General features: G+C 43.5%; 1 protein-coding gene across 2 annotated transcripts in view; it reads left to right on the top strand.

The window, feature by feature from the left end:
- Positions 1–20,441, top strand: part of LOC146080589 (protein-glutamine gamma-glutamyltransferase 5-like) — a 125,732-nt gene that overhangs the window by 8,503 nt on the left and 96,788 nt on the right. The window contains exons 1-2 of one of the 2 annotated variants that reach the window (XM_083188041.1): positions 14,544–14,598; positions 19,765–19,932. In XM_083188041.1, coding sequence (XP_083044167.1) covers positions 14,589–14,598; positions 19,765–19,932 — 178 coding nt within the window. In that variant the 5' untranslated portion in view covers positions 14,544–14,588. Of the gene's footprint in view, positions 1–14,543; positions 14,599–19,764; positions 19,933–20,441 lie in introns of those variants that run through there. The other variant, XM_083188040.1, reaches the window with a different exon arrangement.

Below are 20,441 nucleotides of genomic sequence, written 5' to 3'. Positions count from 1 at the left end.
ATTAGTGTTAGTGTTATAAAGGATTGAGTTGAATATCGTGTCATGTGTGGATAGTTTAATGCTGGGTACACACCAGGACGACTAGGGCCCGATCCGCACAATCTAGATCCAATTCCGATCAATTGGATGTAGATTGTGTGCTGATTGGGCCCTTTTCTGACCTGGTGTGGACCGATAACGATCCGATGCGCGGTCCCGCGGGTCGGTCGGTCGTTATTGAGATCCTACCTGCTGCAGGTAGGATCTCAATGACGACCATACAGCCGGGTGCGGGTCGCCATCGGATCGGACCCGCTCACGGTGCACATCGTGAGCGGGTCGTGCCCCCCCGCGTCATCGTGAGCGGGTCGGACGAGACACTGACGACCCGCTCACGATGTGCATCGTGAGCGGGTCGTCCTGGTGTGTTAGTCTAGAGCGTGTCATTCTCCATGCTTTACATGTCGTGGTGAACAATAGATTCCCTGTAATTTCAGGTGGATATTCCGTTGGTCTCATGTGAAGGACACTCGGCAGTGGGACCTGCGGGCTCATTGCTTGCTCAAGCCCTGTGTCAGCATAGTGGCTTGTGGAATGTATCCAGTCAATTGCGTATCTGAAATTAGCTGCCAACATATAGCTTTTTATGCACGGTAAATTAATGCCTCCCAATGATACATGTTGTGACAATTTGAACATAGAAATCCTGGGTTTTTTCCCATCCCAAATAAATTTGCTGATTGCCGAGTTTATAGTACGTAAATCGGCCTCAGATATTAAAAGAGGGAGCATTTGGATGGTATACAATATCCGTGGGAAGGAGATCATTTTGATCATGTGGCATCTTCCCAAATAGGACAGAGGCAAGGACTTCCAGGATTTTAGGTCTGTCAACAACTTTGTTATGAGTGGGTGGTAGTTTACCGAATCAATATTTTTTTAAACTTTTTTATTCTTTAAACAGTGAGCGGAACAAATAAGAACATACATGACCGAGTAAAACACTGATCGATGGCTGTGTGCAGAATCTCCATCGATGGCAACCATCGATGGCATCTGCCAGAGCCGAATTAAGCCTTTGGGGGACCCGGGGCACATTAGAAAGGGGGCCCCCTCCTACTTGTCATTACTGGCCGCAAACTGCATGGGAGAATATTACACTGTCAAAACACAGAGTAAAAGCAGTATAAACTTGGTCAATGTCAACTGCAGGGGGAAGGGGATTAATATATATATATATATATATATATATATATATATATATATATATATATATATACAATGGGTTTTCAGCCCTGCACTTCCTGGAATGGGGAAACTTCAGCCTGGGTGCCCTCCGGAGTAACTGGATACTATGCGGTGCAAATGCAAGCAGCGGCACTCCCAGGATTTTTCAAAAAAACTTTAATGTGATCCCGATGTTTCGGGGAGCTGGGTCCCCGTTTTCAAGGTGTAAAACAACAATATATATATATATATATATATAAATAAAATACCACATGAAAAGCCTCTGTCTGTCCCTCTGTACCTTACTCCATTACTCTGTAGGAGCCCCCGACAGACTCAGTGCTGCCTCTGATTAAAAACCTCCCATGACAAGGTAGCTGCTGCTGCTATGGGCCTGAGAAGCATATGATGCTCCACCAAGCAGAGCTCAGCACAAACCTCTCAGCCTCTGCCCTCTTGTGCAAAAGTGTTATGGGACTTAGTCAACTCCAAGTAATGAATTGCAGACTTGTGCAGTCAGGGTGCCTTGACTCCTGATGCTCAGCACCATTAATCATTGTCACATTGGCAGATAGGTGAAGCTGCAGCACTACCCCACTCCCATGCACAAAACCATTAGCTAAACCCCTAGTGCCCCATTATAATCCGGCCCTGGTGTTTGCACAGATGGCCATCCCTAGCAGCAGCAGCCTTGGTATTTCTTTCACTTGCAGTCACAGCACTGTACTCAGTCTCCAGAGTTAGTACATCTCAGCTGAGCTCAGGCAAATGCATTGTAATGAAAAATGACGGTTCACCTTTTTGGGATCAACGGCTTACTCACTCTTTTATGGGACCCATCCAAAAGATCTGCTTAGTTCACGAATGACCCATCTCTAGCAATAACCCCATTTGTGTCATTTATTCTAGGGGTAACCTATTCTACCCATGGTTAAGCTATGCAGTGCGCCCAAGATGGCTGCCTTACCTGGTGCCTTGTTAGTGTGAAATACACAACTGGTGGAAGTTATTACTCAAAATGCCTGCACCAATCCTGCATTTTGCTTACTCTCAAGGTTTTCTCTTATGTTTATGTGACCTACCTATTTCTGTACTACCCAAATCCTATGTATTATACAGCATTAGCGCACGCAGGGGGGGTTTCTGAGTACCCAGAAACCCCCCCAGGAGTCTAAGGGCACGAGTCTGAAAGCTGAGGGTCCCCTCTTTCCATGGGTACTAGAATTTTAAAAATCGGCCCTTGGGAACCGGAGATATCTGACTTCAAAACAGTGGTCCCCATCCAAGCCTGTTAATTGCTCTTCCCAGTCAGATATTTCAGGTACTATCTGACGAGTTTTTCTGAGGGTATATTCCAAAAGCTGGGACTCTCCCCCTTTGATGGACACTAAAAGCTTGTCTCTACTGTTCCCAGAGCCAGAGATATCAGCCTTCCAGCAGCTGGTTACTGCTCCAGCTCCACACACCTGGTATGTAGTTGTATATACTCATTGGCAGATTGCTCTGCCTCCTGAATTCTGATAACCTAGTCCCCAATACCATTTGGTAGGTGGGATTCTCTAGTTTTTAATTCCATTAAAATCTAAGAAATCTATTTCTGGGAACTGGAGATATCTGCAGTCAAGCAAGCTGTCCTCCCACCAGAAAATTATGAATAATAAGCCCACTGCATTATACACTCCTCCTCTTCATATTAAACCTCCTCTACCACCCTGAAAGTTATGTATCAGGGCCGCTAAATGCAGCCCAATGCCCCCTTCTACCACCCCATCTCCCACCATATGTGCAGTAAAGGGGTAATTAGTGGAAATTACTGATCCAGGCCCTACATGCTGAGCGGTTGATATAATACCCCCTACCATCAAAGCTTCCCCCACCCCTACCGCTGGAGGATCGGTAGAGGCCCCAATACATTGCTATGCCCAGGGGTCTACACTGCTGTTATGTATGTATATGTGTGTCTGTATTATTTTAATATTATTATTATTTATATACATTTGGTCTAGCTATAATACTTTAACTGACCCGGCATATACTGGGTCACCTAAGTGTCCATCTCCGTGCTTTGCTCCGCCCCTCTGGAAACCCCCTTCTGAAAATCCTGCGTTTGCCACTGTACAGTATGCATTGTTTTCATTTCTGTAAAGCGCCTTGAGTCCTGTTGGAGAAAGTGTAATATTGTGTATATAAATAAAACTTACTTAGATCCAAATCATCAGAATCCTCATTGTGCCAGCTACACCAATATCCTCCTCATCCTGGTGTACATCTACAGTGACATCCTCAATCTCTGTGTCAGCATGTTGACTGGCACCACTCCTCCCAACACTTGCAGAGGACATGCAAATTGTAGAAGGAGCCTTCTCTTCCCATAGAGTATTGCTAGGGTCAGGCCTAGACATTGCAGACTGCGGCTGCAACTTGGACTCCTTGGGGATTAGGGATATATCTGAATGCACAGTGGGTTCCTGTGCTTTAACAAACTTTTATTTTTTGAGAGGGAAGAGGGCTTCCATCTTCATGAGAAGCTGAACCACCAGTAATGAACATAGGCCAAGGCCTTAGCCTTTTCTTGCCACTTCATATTGTAATTACATATTGTAAATGTTATGTTTCCCCTTAAATAATGTTATTTTTTTGTTTACTTTTGTAAAATGTTTTTTTTTTTTTTTCATGCCCTCTATGACTTTGGGCATCGGCCTTAGCAGATGACATTGATGGACTTGCATCATCAATGTCATGACTTGCATCGTCAATGTCATGACAGCAGCTTCAGCACTTGAAGTAGGAAGTGGTTCCTGATGATGTTTAAATTGTTTGTCCTCCATTTTTATCAGTACACAAAACTGTGGAGGACGGTCGAGGGTGTCTCCTTTCTACAAATCGATTTAAATAGATTAGTGAAGTAGGCAGACAAATGTAAAATAAGGTTTAATATAGATAAGCGTGAGGTTATGTATCTCAGATGGCAAATTATAACCTTAATGGGGTAGAATTTGGGAAATCAGAAATGGAAAAGGACCTAGGAACCCTAATTGATAACAAACTGGGGTGTAGTACACAGTGTCATGGAGCAGCCAAGAATGCCAAAAGAATTCTAGCATGTATAAAAATGGGTATGGAAACTATGATGAAATCGTAATAATAACACTCTAAAACGCACTGGTTAGACCACATTTGGAATATGGAGTGCAATTCTGGGCTCCCCGTTACAAAAAGGACATGGTAACTGGAAAAAGTTCAGAGAAGGGCAAACAAGTTAATAAAAGGGATGGAGTATTAGGCTACGAGGATATATTAGCCAAATTTGGAATGTTTACACTAAAAAAGAGATGATTAAGAGGAGACATGCTTAACATGTATAAATATATCAGAGAGCATTACACTGAACCATTGGGCAACCTCTTTGCTATAATGTCAGAGACTAGGACATGTGGGCATGTGTTCAGACTAGAGGAGAGAAGATTCCATATCCTTAAAAGGAAAGTTTTTCCACGGTCAGAGCAGTAAAGGTATAGAACTCTCTTCCAGAAAAGGTGTTGAAGGTAGACACATTGCGGGGTATTCAAATGTTTACTTTTGGGCGTCAATTTTTTTACACCTTTCAAATTCACACATCTGTCATCTTTTGAAGTGATGGTCGGGTTTGCTATTCAAATGTTTTTTTCTTTAGACATCTAATCTACTGTAGTTGGTCTTAATTATCACACCCATTTATTCCCCTTTCTTGATCTCATGCCCATTTTATCCCTTTTTTTATATGACATAATGGGGGTATTGAAATGTTCTCGCCGCTGTGCTGTGGATTTACCTCTGGGCACAGCAGTCTGCAGAGGCTGGCGGCCAACAGGAGGGAGAAAGTGGCCAGGGACGTCTGTCAGCGATGCGGGGAGGGGCTGTCAGTGGTGCATAGGAGTGTCGGTCAGCGGGACTGGAGAGGAGGCGTGGCATAGAAGAATGCTTGCAGGTACTTCAAACAGTGACGGGAGTGGAGCTGTGGGCTGGATGAGTGGGCATAGCAGCAGACAGCATGTGTGTTTGAGAGGACTTTTTAGTATGTAAGTGTGCTGTGGCAACATTAACCCCTGAATTCCTTAAACAGCGCAGTCACATTAACAGCTGCATTTGTTTCAGATTGCGCTGCCATGTACATTATATATACATACTGTACATGTATTCTGCCTGTAGTTACATCCCGCACCCTGGCACAGAACATGTGGTGCACTTTTTCGAATACTCTCACCCTCACAAACGTATTTATTATGTAATATTTGGGGGTTATTTAGCCGCAAATATTAAGTATCGCCAGTATGTACATTATGATGGAGGGATGGCAGCAGGAATCTCCAATCCCTGCTGTGATCTCTCCCGTCCTCCTGCCACCCACATCCCCCATAGGTTTCTATGGGGGATGCAGTGCTTCCCAATGTATCAACATCGGGTAACATCACATTGGGTCCTGGGACTACCACGCACACACAGCTCCACCCCCTATTATCAATAATAAAGTATAGCAGAGCTATTTGACTCCAATGCTGCTCACACTTCCAATGATGCTGAATGTATAACCAGAAGCTCCAGGCCCTATGCCAGTCTTCTCATGTGCCTAAATCTAACAGGCTCAGGTCTCTCAAGATAGTGTAGCAGCTCTGCTGAAACTGTTATGGGCACTGCATCTGTATAACCTACTTCTCCAGTGCCCATGCCGGTGTCTTTTGACCCCCAAAAGGTAAATAAATGCTTAAAAAAATGGAACATAGGGCAACCAGATTTCTGCACCATACAGTATGTGGCAATACCCCCTGTGACCAATATACAGGTTTATTAACACAATGAATTAATATTAATGCATTAATTTATAACAGCTTGTTAGTGGGCTGTCTTGTGTCACAAGTGCGACAGCATTAGTTGTTAGTATTCAAGAAGCCTGCTGGTTTAGCCTTAATAATTTCAATTAGCAGAAATGATATGTAATATTGTAGATTTAAAATGTCCATTTTTGTGTCTGGCCAGACATTGTAGCAGAGGTACCTTACAGATGTCACCTTCTTCTCAGGTCTCCCAGTCGCTGGTGCCGATTAACCCTTAGAAGCAACTATATCCGGAGTGAACTCATAAGAAGTGTGTAGTAGTTGGTTAACCAATTAGGTATCCCTCTTATGCATTTGCTGAATAAATCCCCCAACGCATTTCCCCGCCTTTCTTTTGTTATCAGCGGCTTCCTCAGGGAGTAAAAATAGCAAGAAGAGTGTGCTGCTATGTTGCCGGTATATATACCCATGTATTGGTATGATTTACACACTGACGCTGTTGGCGTGTCTCCATTTCCAAAAGCTGGTTTATTGTAAGTCTGGTCATATTATACTAATGGTCATAATTTGTCGGCTTCCCGTGGCGCAGGACTATACATCGTTTTTCAATTAATATTAATATTAATTGCATGAGCCGTCCACCCAAAGGGTGGGATATACTCACTGTTATGATTTACCATGCTTCTAACCTTGTGGCCTTTTGCGTCAATATGGCCATTAAGGTTCCGCAATATTGTGTTATATCTGTGGATTTGCCTGTTCTAACTACCGTACCTTCAGCTCATAATATTTATGTGATATGTCATTTTTTTATTTTCCTTGATGTGACACACTTTTTTGATAATGTTTACAAATGGCGGTCACTGCGACTGTCCTCTTGAGTTCTTAAAATAGTTAAATTAATTTTATATACTCATTTTGTTCCATATATTTTTTATGGTATTGGGTTTTGGTGTTTAGGTGCTGCATGGCGCTATTACCTCCCCGAAGTCCGCTTGCTTGGATGGACTGAGGTTCATCTTTCTTATACTCTGTTCTTTTATTTCCTAGAGTAGGGATAGGATAATGATGCCTACTTTTCATACTACAATACACAAGAATTTATAAACTTCCTTATTGCGCCACCAAGTGGGGTACAGCTCTAGTGACACCAAATAAACTTTTCACCAAAAGTTCTAAATTATATATAGAACAAACAAAATTGTGTCACACTAAGCGATCCCACACAGATTAAATATGTTCACTTCCCCTTACATCAATATTTTCTGTAAACTTGAGGGATTCAATAAAGTCCTGGGGGGATTGCCAATATTTCCTATAATTTGAGGGGATCAATAGAATCCTGAAAGTCGTTCTGAAACAACTCAAAATGAGAAAGACCGAGTGCAGATAGTCGGATCACCATATAGTGGTTGAATTTTGATATCCCACTCACAATAAATGATGTTATAATCACGGTATACGGACACTGATGTCCGCTGCTGCTGAAATGACTGCTGCAAAACCTTAACCCACTCAGGCTTCAAGGCTGAAAAAGCTGTATTTAAGGCTACCAAGGAGGCTTGCAAGGCCTGCATTTTAAACACCGCACAGAAATAAGTAACCAGCCTGACCAGACCCCTGAGCAGGCTGGACAGGCAAAACCTGAACTGAACCATCAAAAACAAACCAGCAGAAAAAAAAATGTCTTTCCCTAGTATGGGTACATCGAAATTCAACAAGCCAGTACAACACCCAGAATACCACAAGACAAAATTATTTTTTATATTGGTGAACCCACCATGGAAGTACCGTGACAGGCACGTGTGGACGATGGTGGTGAGCTGAGCCCTCAGCCGTGACCGCTGTTTAGGGTGGCCACGGCGCACCCTACACTGACTCTATTGGCCTTCTCTGGCAGATGACCGAAGTCTGCGGATTGCTAGGCTTCTCCTGTAGTCACCACGTTTGAAGGAGCGAGTTAAGCGTGCTCCAACCCCGATGCAACCAGGTTTTACGGTATGACAAGTCTACAGTGACCACCCGAGACAGGACCAAGAGGAGATCTAACTACAGGCGCTAACTGGACAGGACACCCTGGCTAACGGCACCAGGCCAAGGACGGGGAGTGTGACCAAGTCACAGGCACCGGACCAACTAATGACGGGGTGCCACCAAACAAAATACACGCCAACATAAAATAGTACACTTAAAGCGACGGTACCCCAAAACAGGCGTGAACCCACAGCCGTGGGCCTCTCCGAAGCACGGAGAGCTGGACCAGGACAATAATAATAATAACTTAGAATAAAGGGTAGCTAAAAGATAAAGATAAGGAACCAGGCTCCACTGGAGCACTTACGTGACCGGACCCTCCGGCAGCACAGGATGATAACGTGCACGCCAGGGGTGACTTGGCAGGACTGGATGGAAATTCACTGACCAAGACAGAACCGGATCAGGACGGAACCAGGACAGGATAGAAACTGGACCAAGGCTGGACTGTGACTGGACCGGGGACAGCAACTGAACAATGACTGAACCCAGACTGCAGCAGGACAAGACACTTGACAGGACCAGGACTATCCGGACCGGGACAGACCAAGACAGGACAAGACAAGACAAGACAGGAGACAGCATAGAATGCTTTACTCCAGGCAATATCAACGGCGGGGCTGAGCAGGGCTGAATCCCTTCCGCGCCCACCTGCCCTTATGGCAATCAGGTGGCCGAGCGCACAATCCACGGCCAGCAACCGCCCAGCAGTTGCCAGGCAACGGGGGACGCCGATGGCTCACTGTGCTGATGCCCGGCTGGGCGATGACGCGCACCAGCTGGACAGAAGTGACGCCACCCGCCCAGACAAAGCTGAGCGGAAGCGCCGAGGACGCCCTTCTCAAGGTGCTGCTAACAGGTGCTGTATGTATGCAAATAGGGCGCCGTGCTAATACACAAGTACCGAATATTCATAATAACAGGGGTCTGTTAAAACATATGCAGCATGTCTGCACATTTCTATCAGGTCTGTTACTGTTTGCAGTGAGTATGCAGTGCACTACATAGGTATGTATGTGTATTGGGGCAGTAGAAGGTGGGTAGATATGGGCTGACGGGACTTCAAATGTGAAGGGCTGATGGGTGGGATAAGATGAGCACATCTGTGCTGTTGCAGTGCCAAAGGCAGGTGTAGAAGGGCCATGAGGCAGGAGGAGATGAAACAGCTGGAAAGAGGAGAATCACCATCTGGACACTGTCTTTGGTAACCCTAGGTGGCAGCTACACTACCCACAATGGAGTGGTGTCCTTGTGGGGCCACTCCACCTGAAAGCTCATAAGCCAGCCCTGATTTTGATCTTTGTATGTGTTTACTAATTAATTTTGGTTCTATATATATGACCATCTACTCTGTTTACAATATTTTTATTTGAATACCAAACATTGCAGCCTGTCTTATTTGTTAATATGTAAATGTGCCAAAGAGGCTTCTACAGACAATGGAGGTGATTCTATTTCCATCATTCCCCCTCGCGTATGCATGGGCGAGCGATGTCTGGCATCTGTGCATGTGCAGATGCCAGGTGCGAGCAGGCGCGTCAAACTGCTAGTTTGCTGTCCCATTTGCACCCACCAGTGCGGGCAGGGCGAATAGGGCAATGGCGGGTGGACGCAGCAATGGGAACACCCAGCATTTCTTGGGTGTTCCCATGAAAGCCTTGGGCATTCCCTTGGAGATTAGGCAGTGACGCGGCTGCCGGGGGCTGCCAGCTGCCATCACCGGATGTCAGCTGCCATATAGGAAACATGCAAAACTGAGGCACATTAGAGTGTCTTAGTTTGCATGCTCGTTTCAAATCATTCGATCATCGGTTCCCGCACCCAAGGCTGCGGATGGATGTTTATGCAATACATACATTCGCAGCCATGCGGGGAACCTGGGGGGAGTTGGCGTTTATTCCACACACAATGTTGGGAAATTTGTAGCGTTGCGTGTGGACCAGAATAAGGTCCAATGTCCATACTAGCCTGCTTGTGTTTGTGGGGTAACCCCCCCTAGCATAGATTACATTTGACCAGATTCAGGTGGAGTGATTGAAGACAAGGAGGTGAGGGGCACATTCCTCAGCATGTCGCACCTTAGCACACACACTTTTACAAGGCACACTATAGTGTAGGATTACTACATAGAACATTCACAAATGTGTGCTACTCAAACACAATGTAACAGCATCGATATTGTGCAGCTGTGCATAAATACAGAACAGTTGACAGAAAAAAATAAGAAAGCACACAGGAGGTTATTCTGGTTGGTGCAGTCCTTTCCGAATTCTTTCGGAGCTGACCGAACGCCACGCTGTGCGGACATTGTAAGAACAAACGCCCACAGGTCCTCCGCATTCGGACGGACTCTCTCTCTAAGAAGTGGGTGTGTTTTCGCACAACATCCAAACCGTGCGTGTGCGGTGGCCACACAAAGATTCTGCACGGTCTTACAGCGTCAGAACGGACGGGAAGCTGCCCGTACGCACCGATGTGGGGTATGTCCGCAAAACTCACGACTGTTATCTGAAGTCATACATCATGACACACTTATGCAATAAGCCAACCTCATAAAAAATGGATTGTTTGTAATTGTCATTAATTAAATCCTAATTGATACTTAAACACATTACTACCACTTTACATTAGCTGAATGTAAAAGTGACATGTAAAATTATATTATTGGTACCAATTTCTGACCATTGCTTGCAGTATAAATGTGGGTAAAATAGCAAACATGCAGTGGTGTTTTCAGCTTATATTTGTGTATTTACTAATGGTCCATTTAGGCAGCAATGCTTCCAATTGAAGCAATGAAAAGAGTGTAATTAATGACTAATGAGTTGAGGAGTGGATTGTATTGTGTTCAGCTGACAGTGCTTCAGGTGCGGGCGTACTAATTGGGCGAACCGAATGCCTAGCACATAAACAAGTGGTCTCCGCAAAGTGAAACTTGCTTATGAAGTCCGCATATTTCATGCGTGTTGCTTCGTTTGCAGTCCGAATGCACACCTACCAGAGTTAGTGCACTCCCTCGTGTACGCCCATATTTACGCCCAGTTTTTCCCACTTTGAAACCACGCCCTTGTGTAGGTCCGAATGACGCCCATATTACGCCCATATTTCCCGAGTCAATGCGGTGCACATTTGTGGACGGTATTACTGAGAACGAGTACGGAGACCATGCGTGGCACATGCGCATAGCGTTGCCTATGCATGCGCAGACGGCTAAAAGCGCCCTCCGAAAGAATTCGGAACGGACCGCACCGAACAGAATAAGGCCCACAGTTATAAAAAAAACTACAAACAAATTTATTCTCACCTCAATTGCACTCTAGAGGGGACATCATATTTGGTACAAAACGCTCCTAGACTTGCCTGCTATTCCTAAATCTAACACACAGAATAAGTGGGAAGTTGACCTACTGTAGGTTTCACACTCTCAGATGTGTCTCTCCTCCCACTCCATGTCACGCTGTTTGAATCATACCAAAATGCATGTAAAACTGATTCACAGGTTGTATCTCACCCAGATAGACTGAACTCCTTTTTACCCTCTTGCTGTAAGTTTTGCTGGAGGCAATGTGGAGAAATTGGCCACATTTATCATATATTTTGGACCTGTCCATCCATCACTGATTATTGGAAAGATGTGTTGGACCTAGTTAATCAAGTCCTACATATTTCATTAACCCCTTCTCCCTCGGTGGCATTACTAAACATATTTTCGGATTCTATTCCCTCTTACAAGCTATATGTTTTAGGGCATATCCTCGTCGCGGCCCACTCAGCTCTGGCTCAATGCTGGAAACAACCTAAACCACTTTGACTGGCAAAAGTTATCCAAAAAACTCACTTCAATTACACCATGGAAACGGAATATGTTCCATATTCTTATTTGACTTCATCCGCACTAGAATGCTGGTCTTATTGGCGTGATTGTCACCAATGGGGACGGTTCAAAGCATTTTCCTAAATCTTCCCCACGTCAATTCAGCCTTAATGAGTGAACTTTAATCCCCTCCAACTCTGCTTGCTCTTTCAACATCGTACTTAGAGTTCTGCATGTATTTCATGAATATTTTGAGACGCTATTAATATTATTATACCATACTTGGCCTATGTGATGTTATACGTCGTTACCTTTATGCCTATGTATCTTATGTATCTTTTTTTTTTGCAGTAGTCAAACTACCGCACTTGTACCCCATTCCCATACTTCCCTTTTCTTCTTTCTGTAAACCACCCCCCCCCCCCCTATAAGTTATTGAACTGTCTTCAATAAAAAAATTGATGTTAAAAAAAACTACAAACATACTATCATGCACATTTCAGAAAGGAGAAGGGCAGAAGTAGGTCATGATGTACGATCATTCATAACCTAAGTGAAAGCAGAACTACTTATGTGTAACAAAAAAACCTTTAAAGGGCATTAGGTTCAAGCCTTATGGATTTTATGAAAATAATCCGTGCTGTAGCTAGCGCTCGTTGCACCATGTGCTGGTCCCGCAGGTCGCCAACACCTGGAAACCACTGCGACCTCCAGAGTCTGGGATCTGTGGGGAAAGGAAACTACTGGCTTGCTGGGTGCCATTCCATGCATCCTGAAAGCCAGCAGAGCGGGCCGTGGGATGGTCAATGATGCGCCTGTGGGGTCTCTGCACTCAGAGGGATCCAGATAGACAGAAGCCTCCTTTGCATTTGCCTGGGAATGATCTAGCTTTGTACTAGAGGATCCTGGATGAAAAGTGTCATTGATATCAGGTCCAGTGTATGGCTTCTCTGAACCCTAGCATCAACCTACTGCACCCTCTGCCAACCCCCAACACTGCCACCAATACCCACAGTCCATCCTCTCAAGCTAAAATGTGAAGGTTGCATATAGCAAGCTGCACAGCCACCATCTGGTTTGAGTACAGCAAAGATGTTTTCATCATAGACATCCTTAAATTTGTGATAGACAGATGTGGAGACATCCCCCCAGATCCAACTGCCTAGAGCTGCCTAATGGTAGGACTGGCCCCTATTGGTATATACTGTATTGAGGTGAAACTTACAAATGGCATATTTCCAAATATAGAAAAGAGTTCATTTACATTAACTTCAACCATTAGTATTGATCAATATACAAAGAAAAAATAGGAAAATAAAAACAACATTACAAATACATTATATACTGTAAATAGATTTTGAAGTTGAATATATATTAGTATAGGGTGAGTGCTATGTAGCTGAACACCCTTAAAAATGTGCTGCAATGTGTTTTACAGACATTCTATTGGAATGCAGTCTACAACATGATGGTCGACAAGCATTGGGTCGACACCATTAGGTCGACATGGGTGTAGGTCGACATGAGGCAAATAACCGATGTCCATGTCGACTGTGTCAACATTTGGGTAAAAATAAACAGTGAAAAACCCAATGTCGACCTTTTGACTGTCGACCTAGACTCATGTCGACATTGGCCTATGTCAACCTTTCCCCATGTTGACCTAATGGTGTCTAGAGTTTTCTAATAATCTATTAGTCTTCTAATGCGATTAGTAAACACAATATACCATTAGAGTGATGATTGCTGGAAATGGACCTCTATACACCTACAGTATGTAGATTTTTACAGCTAGTATAGTCATTTACCACATTAACAATGTATACAATGTATTTTTGATTAATTTAATGTAATCATTAGAAAAAAATCAGGGGAAAAATATGGACATTTCTAGGTGACCCCAAACTTTTGAAAGATAGTATAACTAGGAACCACAGTTCTAGGTGACAAGGAAAAGAGAGCGAACTGATTAACTCTATTAGCCAACACCTATATGGTAGATCAGGCTTTCCCAACCACGGTCCTCAAGGCACACCAACAATGCAGGTTTTCTAGATGTCCAGGCTTGAGCACAGGTGACTTAATTAGTACCTGAGTGATTCTGAGTAAACCATCTGTGCTGAAGCCTGGATATCACTAAAGGTGCGTACACACAGGGGAGATTTCGTGTAATATCACGGGAAATAATTATATCTCCCCTCATTCCAGAGGCTATCATTGCTTTAGCAAATCTACTAAGGTGGGAAATACTAAGATAGGAGTTCTATTTTGTGTGCGAGTGCCCAGCGAACACTCTGTTGGCAGTGGCCACTCGCACACAGAGCAGGTACACGCGCAGAAGAAAAACATTGCGCTTCCCTGCAAATTTGCATGGGAGAGCATGGACCAGAATAAAGTCCACAAAATGTAGAACAAAAAAATATATTCTCCGTTTTGTTTATATGAATACTCTCTACATTAAAAGGAAAAAAAATCCACTTTTAATAACTATATTCTAAATCCAAAAGTAAAAAGTTTACTTGACAGTTTATGTTAATTTAAGGAACTTAACAATTTTTCAAGATAAGCAATCAGTTACTGGAACTCCAGCCACTCCCATTATTTCAGTAGAGTGATAAATTCTGTATAAAAGTGGCAAAACACGACACTAGCCGTCACATTACTGCCTTCCTCTGCAGCATCACTATATCATCATCACACAAAAGGGAGAAGAGAATCCATCTATGGCTCAAGGTACTGTGAATTCCTAGTTGTAGGGAATATTTACTTGTATGTAGAGTAAGAGAATGCATGTGTGTTTGTGTGTGTCTTTGCATGTCGGTATTTATGTTTATCGGAGGTCATTCTGGTTCATCCTCACCATTGGGAATTCACAACGGTGAGCGATGTTTTGCGACTGCGCATAAACATTTATGCACATTTTCATCCGCTTAGTGAGAGCGACCTCGCAAATTGATTATTCGCCGTCTGCTCGCACACAGCAGTGCGGATGGGGGATGCGGGGTGGCGGGACGTGGTCGCACCCATGGGAACGGCCAGCGTTTCATGGGCGTTCCCATGAAAATTCTGTGCGTTCCCATGGAAATTCGCCCATGATACAGGTGTGGTCGGGGCAGGCAGCTTACATCAGGGGATGTCACTCCCGTACAGGGAGTCCGCAGATGTAAGACACCATAGAGGTGTCATAGATCTGCGAGTGCTGTAGAAATCATTCAATGGTCGGCGACCATCAAATGATTTCTCCCCCGCACGCAAGCTGCGAATGGATGTTTATGCGGCTTTTATTTGGCTAACAAAGCTGCGAATTTCTCAGCTTTGTGAGTCAACCTGAATGACCTCCATAATATAGGACTGCCGAAAACGTAGCAAGCTCCTTCTTAGTAAATGCACCTGAGACTCAAGGCTCAACTGAGTTAGGCTCTAAGAGAGCAGTAACCCCCGAATCATCACGGTAGCCACACTTTACAGCTGCCTGAATTCACACAAAAGTGCTCACTGCATTGGGGGCCAAGCAATATTGTGCAGATTTCAGCCTACCGAAAGTCATCCCACAAAGATTGCGAGTTTGGTGTCATTGCCATTCAGGTGCCGTGTTGAAATGCGGTAGCATTAGGCCGACATCACTAGGTCGACATGCACGAAGTTCGACATGACTGAATGTCGACATACAGGATTGTCAGCATGACTAAATGTTCACATGGGTTAGGTCGACATGGGGAAGGTCGACATTCAAAAGGTTGACATGGGGTTTTTCACTTTATTTGGAGCTGACATGTGCCGACAGGTGGTATTTCATGCCCTACCATCCACTAGGGCTTGGTGGGAGAATAAAAGTGTGCTGATGGTAGCGAAGCACCGGGCCGAAGCATGGCGAGCACAGCGAACCATGCAAGGGGACGCGGTGCTACTTCTCAGTGTCCATGTTTACTGTGTCAACATTTGGGACAAAAAAAGTGAAAACCCCATGTCAACCTGACTGTCGACATTCCCCGTGTCGACCTAATGCATGTCGTTGTTGGCGCATACTGAAGAAGCCTAAAACGGCGAAAACACGTGTTCTAACGGACCCCAGCTACAGCAGCAGCAGCGATCCAGTGCCCACCAGCCCCCCCACCAGTTTTGGACACCCCAGCCCCTCACCACGGGCCCCTGAGGTCCATCTACATCCAAACGCCAGGACCCGGCGTTCAAGGTATTGGTGTCCCCTGCCTGCACTTAGCGGCAGAGTGACACCCCTTTTCTATCTAACTAACGCACTAATTCAGTGTCAATGTCTCTAGTACGTTAGCTCATGTGTTAGTCGGACAAAAAATAAAAGTACTGCCAGCACCTCCGGCAACAGCGCTGGGTTACAGTGCTCTTCTCCGATCTGCAGCAAAAGCACAATTTCAGTGCTAAAATATCCAGGACACTAAACCTGTAACATCAATAACTGCAATGCACCACTGATAATAACGTTGGGTCACAGTGCTTTTTTCTCCTGCAGCAGCAGCTCCAAATGGAATAACTTTATTTGCCAGGGGATAATATTGTTGAGTGGCTGATATACTCTATTACCTGAATACAGGTTAATAATATTCTTCTCACTGCCCAAATACTGGTGATCATTAAATTGTGACTATACCACCTAGATTGTGATTTAAGTCCTGCATAAAACAAAAATTTAATTCCTATATCCACTCACCTCTCTCTGCTCCTCACCTAATTCCTTTTCTCCCCCCCCCCTTTCCCCCCCCCCCCACCTAATTCCTTCTTCTTCTTTTTTCTTGTACTTCTCGCTCTGTAATTTTACTGTATATAAATATATATTTTTTTCATTTCATTTTTTTCATTTCAATTTTTTTTCATTTCATCATTTTTTTTTTTTTTTTTTCATTTCATTTTTTTTATTTCTTCTTTTTTTCATTTCTTCACTTTATTCCCTTTCATAAATTTTTGCATTTTTGCCTATTTCTTCATTTACGATTATATTTCCAAAGGTACACACGGCTCCCAATAAACGGTAAATCTCTGTTGCCACATACAGTTGCCATTTGCCAAATACTGACCTCCGTGGATCTCTTTGTAAACAATATGGTATGAAATTGGCTATAAATGCTCTAATTGCAGTTAACCAGGCAATTGCTGAATGGGAATTTAGTCCTAATTATACCACCATACCTCACTGGAACTGCCCAAAACTTCCCGAACTTGGAAGCAAAGCAGTGAAGGGCCAGTTCAGTATTTTGGTGGGAGACCCCTGAAGAATCACTGGTGTGGTATCCAAAAATTGGACAAGTATATTCCCCAAATAGATTGCACTGGATACGCCTACTGTATGAGCAATACAAGCTACAAATACCAATAAACTCTGTCGCTGGGGCAACCGATATCCCCCTAAGGCAATTCCAGCCTTCCAATTGAGGGATACAAACCATTCAATTTCGCCTATAATCACATTGTGTATACATACCAATGATGATCAAGGAACTAATGCGCTGAATGGAGATTAATGTGTGAAAAAGCTACTAGTGCTATCACACTACATTTTATATAAATCTAACTATAGACTTTGTTCTAACTATTCTTTCTGTCCTTCCATTCCTTGTAACGGCTCTTGTTACTTTATTTTATAAGGATCATAATAAAAGTTAAATTTTAAATTAACATCATATTTACATACAATAAGAGTGCGCCCACAAAGCTTTTTTCTTTCTTTGGTTCACCTCTATCAGGTGAACAAAAACCCCTTATTCAGTTACAATACTGAATTTTGGGGCGCACCACCAATCAATGACTAGCAGAATTTACCATGGATAGTCCTTCATATTGGTTCTTTAATTAATAGCATAATTTTCAGTCTGTGCGGGTTCTACCCCACCCCCCTTACTATGTCGACATTCCCCGTGTCGACCTAATGCATGTCGACCCAATGACCCTGTCGACCTAACCCATGTCAATCGTCAGTCATGTTGACCTTCCTGCATGTCGACCTAGTTGCTGTCTATCCAATGATCCATACCCGTGGCAATCACATCTGAAGCTGCACTCCTTGTGGCAGATGTATTAATCTGCCCCTAACGTTTGTAAAATAATGGGTCCCGCTTCTCCTGCATAACATGGAGAAGCCGGCACCTGTTACTGCCTCATGTATTAACCCCCAGCTCCGATAAGGAGAGCCGTTATGCCCAGTGTTAACGGCTTTCCTTATTGGCACCCCCACAGCTCTGCGTGTGCAATTTTTTTTTAAATGCTTCTCTCCCCCCATTCGGCTCTCTGGGCATGCGCGAGATCTCGCTTTTATTGCTCAAGCTCAGCCCAGAGCCAGCAGCAGGGCTAGTGTTGTCCCCGCAGTGGGGATAGGACAATGCTAGCCTGAGCTGGATAAGCGCCTGTTAATACATTGCCCCAGCCGCTAATTACTGGGAGGGATTGCAGGGGACAGCCCCACCGAGCGTTACTCGGCAGGCTGTCCCTAGCGCCCATAATACATAAAACAAAATACATAATCAACCCAGTTAACTAGCATTAAGTGCAGAAAAGCACATAGGGCCTTATTCTACCATGTGCACTGCAGGTGGGGCAGATGTTACTTGTGCAGAGAGAATTAGATTTGGGTGGGGTTTTACTTCAAAGTGAGATCTATATTGCAGTGTAAAAATAAAGCAGTCAGTATTTACCCTGCACAGAAACAAAATAACTCACCCAAATCTAATTCTCTCTGCACATTTTACATCTGCCCCCCTGCAGTGCACATGGTTTTGTCCATCTCTAAGAAGGATTTTGTAAGAAAGAGTGAACTAGAATAATGCCCTTAATGCTAGTTCATACATCTGCCCCCTTGTGTGCTGATTCAGCTTGAATTCGCGGGTGAGATTTCATCCCATCTAATTGGATTAAGCCTTTAATGTTTCTAGTCTTTTGAGTTCCTTTCATTGGCCTTTATTCAGATCTGATCGCAGTACAAATTTGTTTGGAAAATAGGCAAAACCATGTGCACTGCAGGTGGGGCAGATGTAACATGTATAGAGAGAGTTAGATTTGTGGGAGTTATTTTGTTTCTGTGCAGGGTAAATACTGGCTGCATTATTTTTACACCGCAATTTAGATTTCAGTTTCAACACAGCCCACCCAAAATTAACTCTCTCTACATATGTTACATCTGCCCCACCTGCAGTGCACATGGTTTTGCCCATTTTCCAAACAAATTTGTACTGCAATCAAATCTGAATAAGGGCCATAATTAGTGATTCCAAAAAAGCATTGTATAACTATTGTGGTAAATACCTACAATTTGTGGTTCTACGGTGAAGAGGCAAGGCTAAATTATGCGATCATTTATCTCTGTCCCCTTCCCTGTGGCTTCCGCGATTGCTGGTGTGTACCATACAATCCTGCCCACTTCACTAGGAAGCCAGCAGGATGTTGAAGAGACGCCTACTCTTCTGGGACTACCCCAAAAATCAGTAGACACTTGCAGCTTCCACGAGAGTAATATAGAATGGTTTATGTCTCAGTTTTACCCTCATATAACTTCACAAAGTATTTTGCATCATTCAGTTGATAATGGAAAAAGTTGCTCCAAGTGGACCTACACATGGGGAGATTTGCTGAGCGATGTGCCGATGAGCAATCTGTCACGGTCAATGTTCTCCGGTGAGAACACTGGCCCTGTCCTGGGTTTTTTATGATAGCGTTACATAAATAATTATAGACTATTATCGCTGTTTGACTACAATACACAATGCAAATTGACAAGCGCATAGAAAACAATCGTTTTCATGTAAGTACCCTATTAAAGTTCTTTATTTTTGTTTTGTATACTTCAAAATATTAAAAAAAATATATATTTCTTTATAATAGGTAAAACATGTGCTGCTGCATTTTAAAGATATGGTCTTGTTGCATTTCTCCTTTTAGCGTACATCCAAAATGTTGACCTGCAGATAAAAAGCAACAACACAGATCACCGGACAGATGAGATCAGTACAAGACGTCTAATAGTGAGACGCGGACAGCCATTTAAAATCCGTCTAAACAGAAGTACTGAGTTGAACAGTGATAATATTAATTTTATTGTCAACACAGGTAAGTGGTTTTACCCAGAAAACAAATACACAGAAATAATAACATGGTCCTTTATTATTATCATTTTTTATTCCATGTAAATGATATGCGGACATGTATAATAGCTATTAACCCATTTCAAAAATACAAATTGCTGTGACTTAAATTCAGTCCTAAAACATGCAAATTCCTGGAGAATTTTCACTTGCTTATATTTACCAGCGAATTCAGTTATTTCCAGATTCCAACATTAACTTGCTCCCACTCCTTCATGTAAGTTATCTTACAAATGCCTGCAAGCGAATGAGGCAGCAGAACACAGCTGGTTAGAGTTCAAGAATATTTATTAAAAATTCCAATTGGCTAAGTTTAAAGAGGGGGGTGAAATAGCTTATGCTGGTTACAGGGCACCGCAAGGATATCCTTTGGGATTGATCCAGCACAAACTGTATATTACCTAAGTGTTAACATGTTTGTTTCTAGAGATCATCCCCTCCACTGCTTTGTCGGGGATGCAGCCCTGAAAACTT

The sequence above is a fragment of the Crinia signifera genome, chromosome 5, assembly GCF_055691185.1.
Source record: "Crinia signifera chromosome 5, ASM5569118v1, whole genome shotgun sequence".
Classification (NCBI taxonomy): Eukaryota; Metazoa; Chordata; class Amphibia; order Anura; family Myobatrachidae; genus Crinia; species Crinia signifera.
This window is presented reverse-complemented; position numbering and strand designations above follow the sequence as displayed.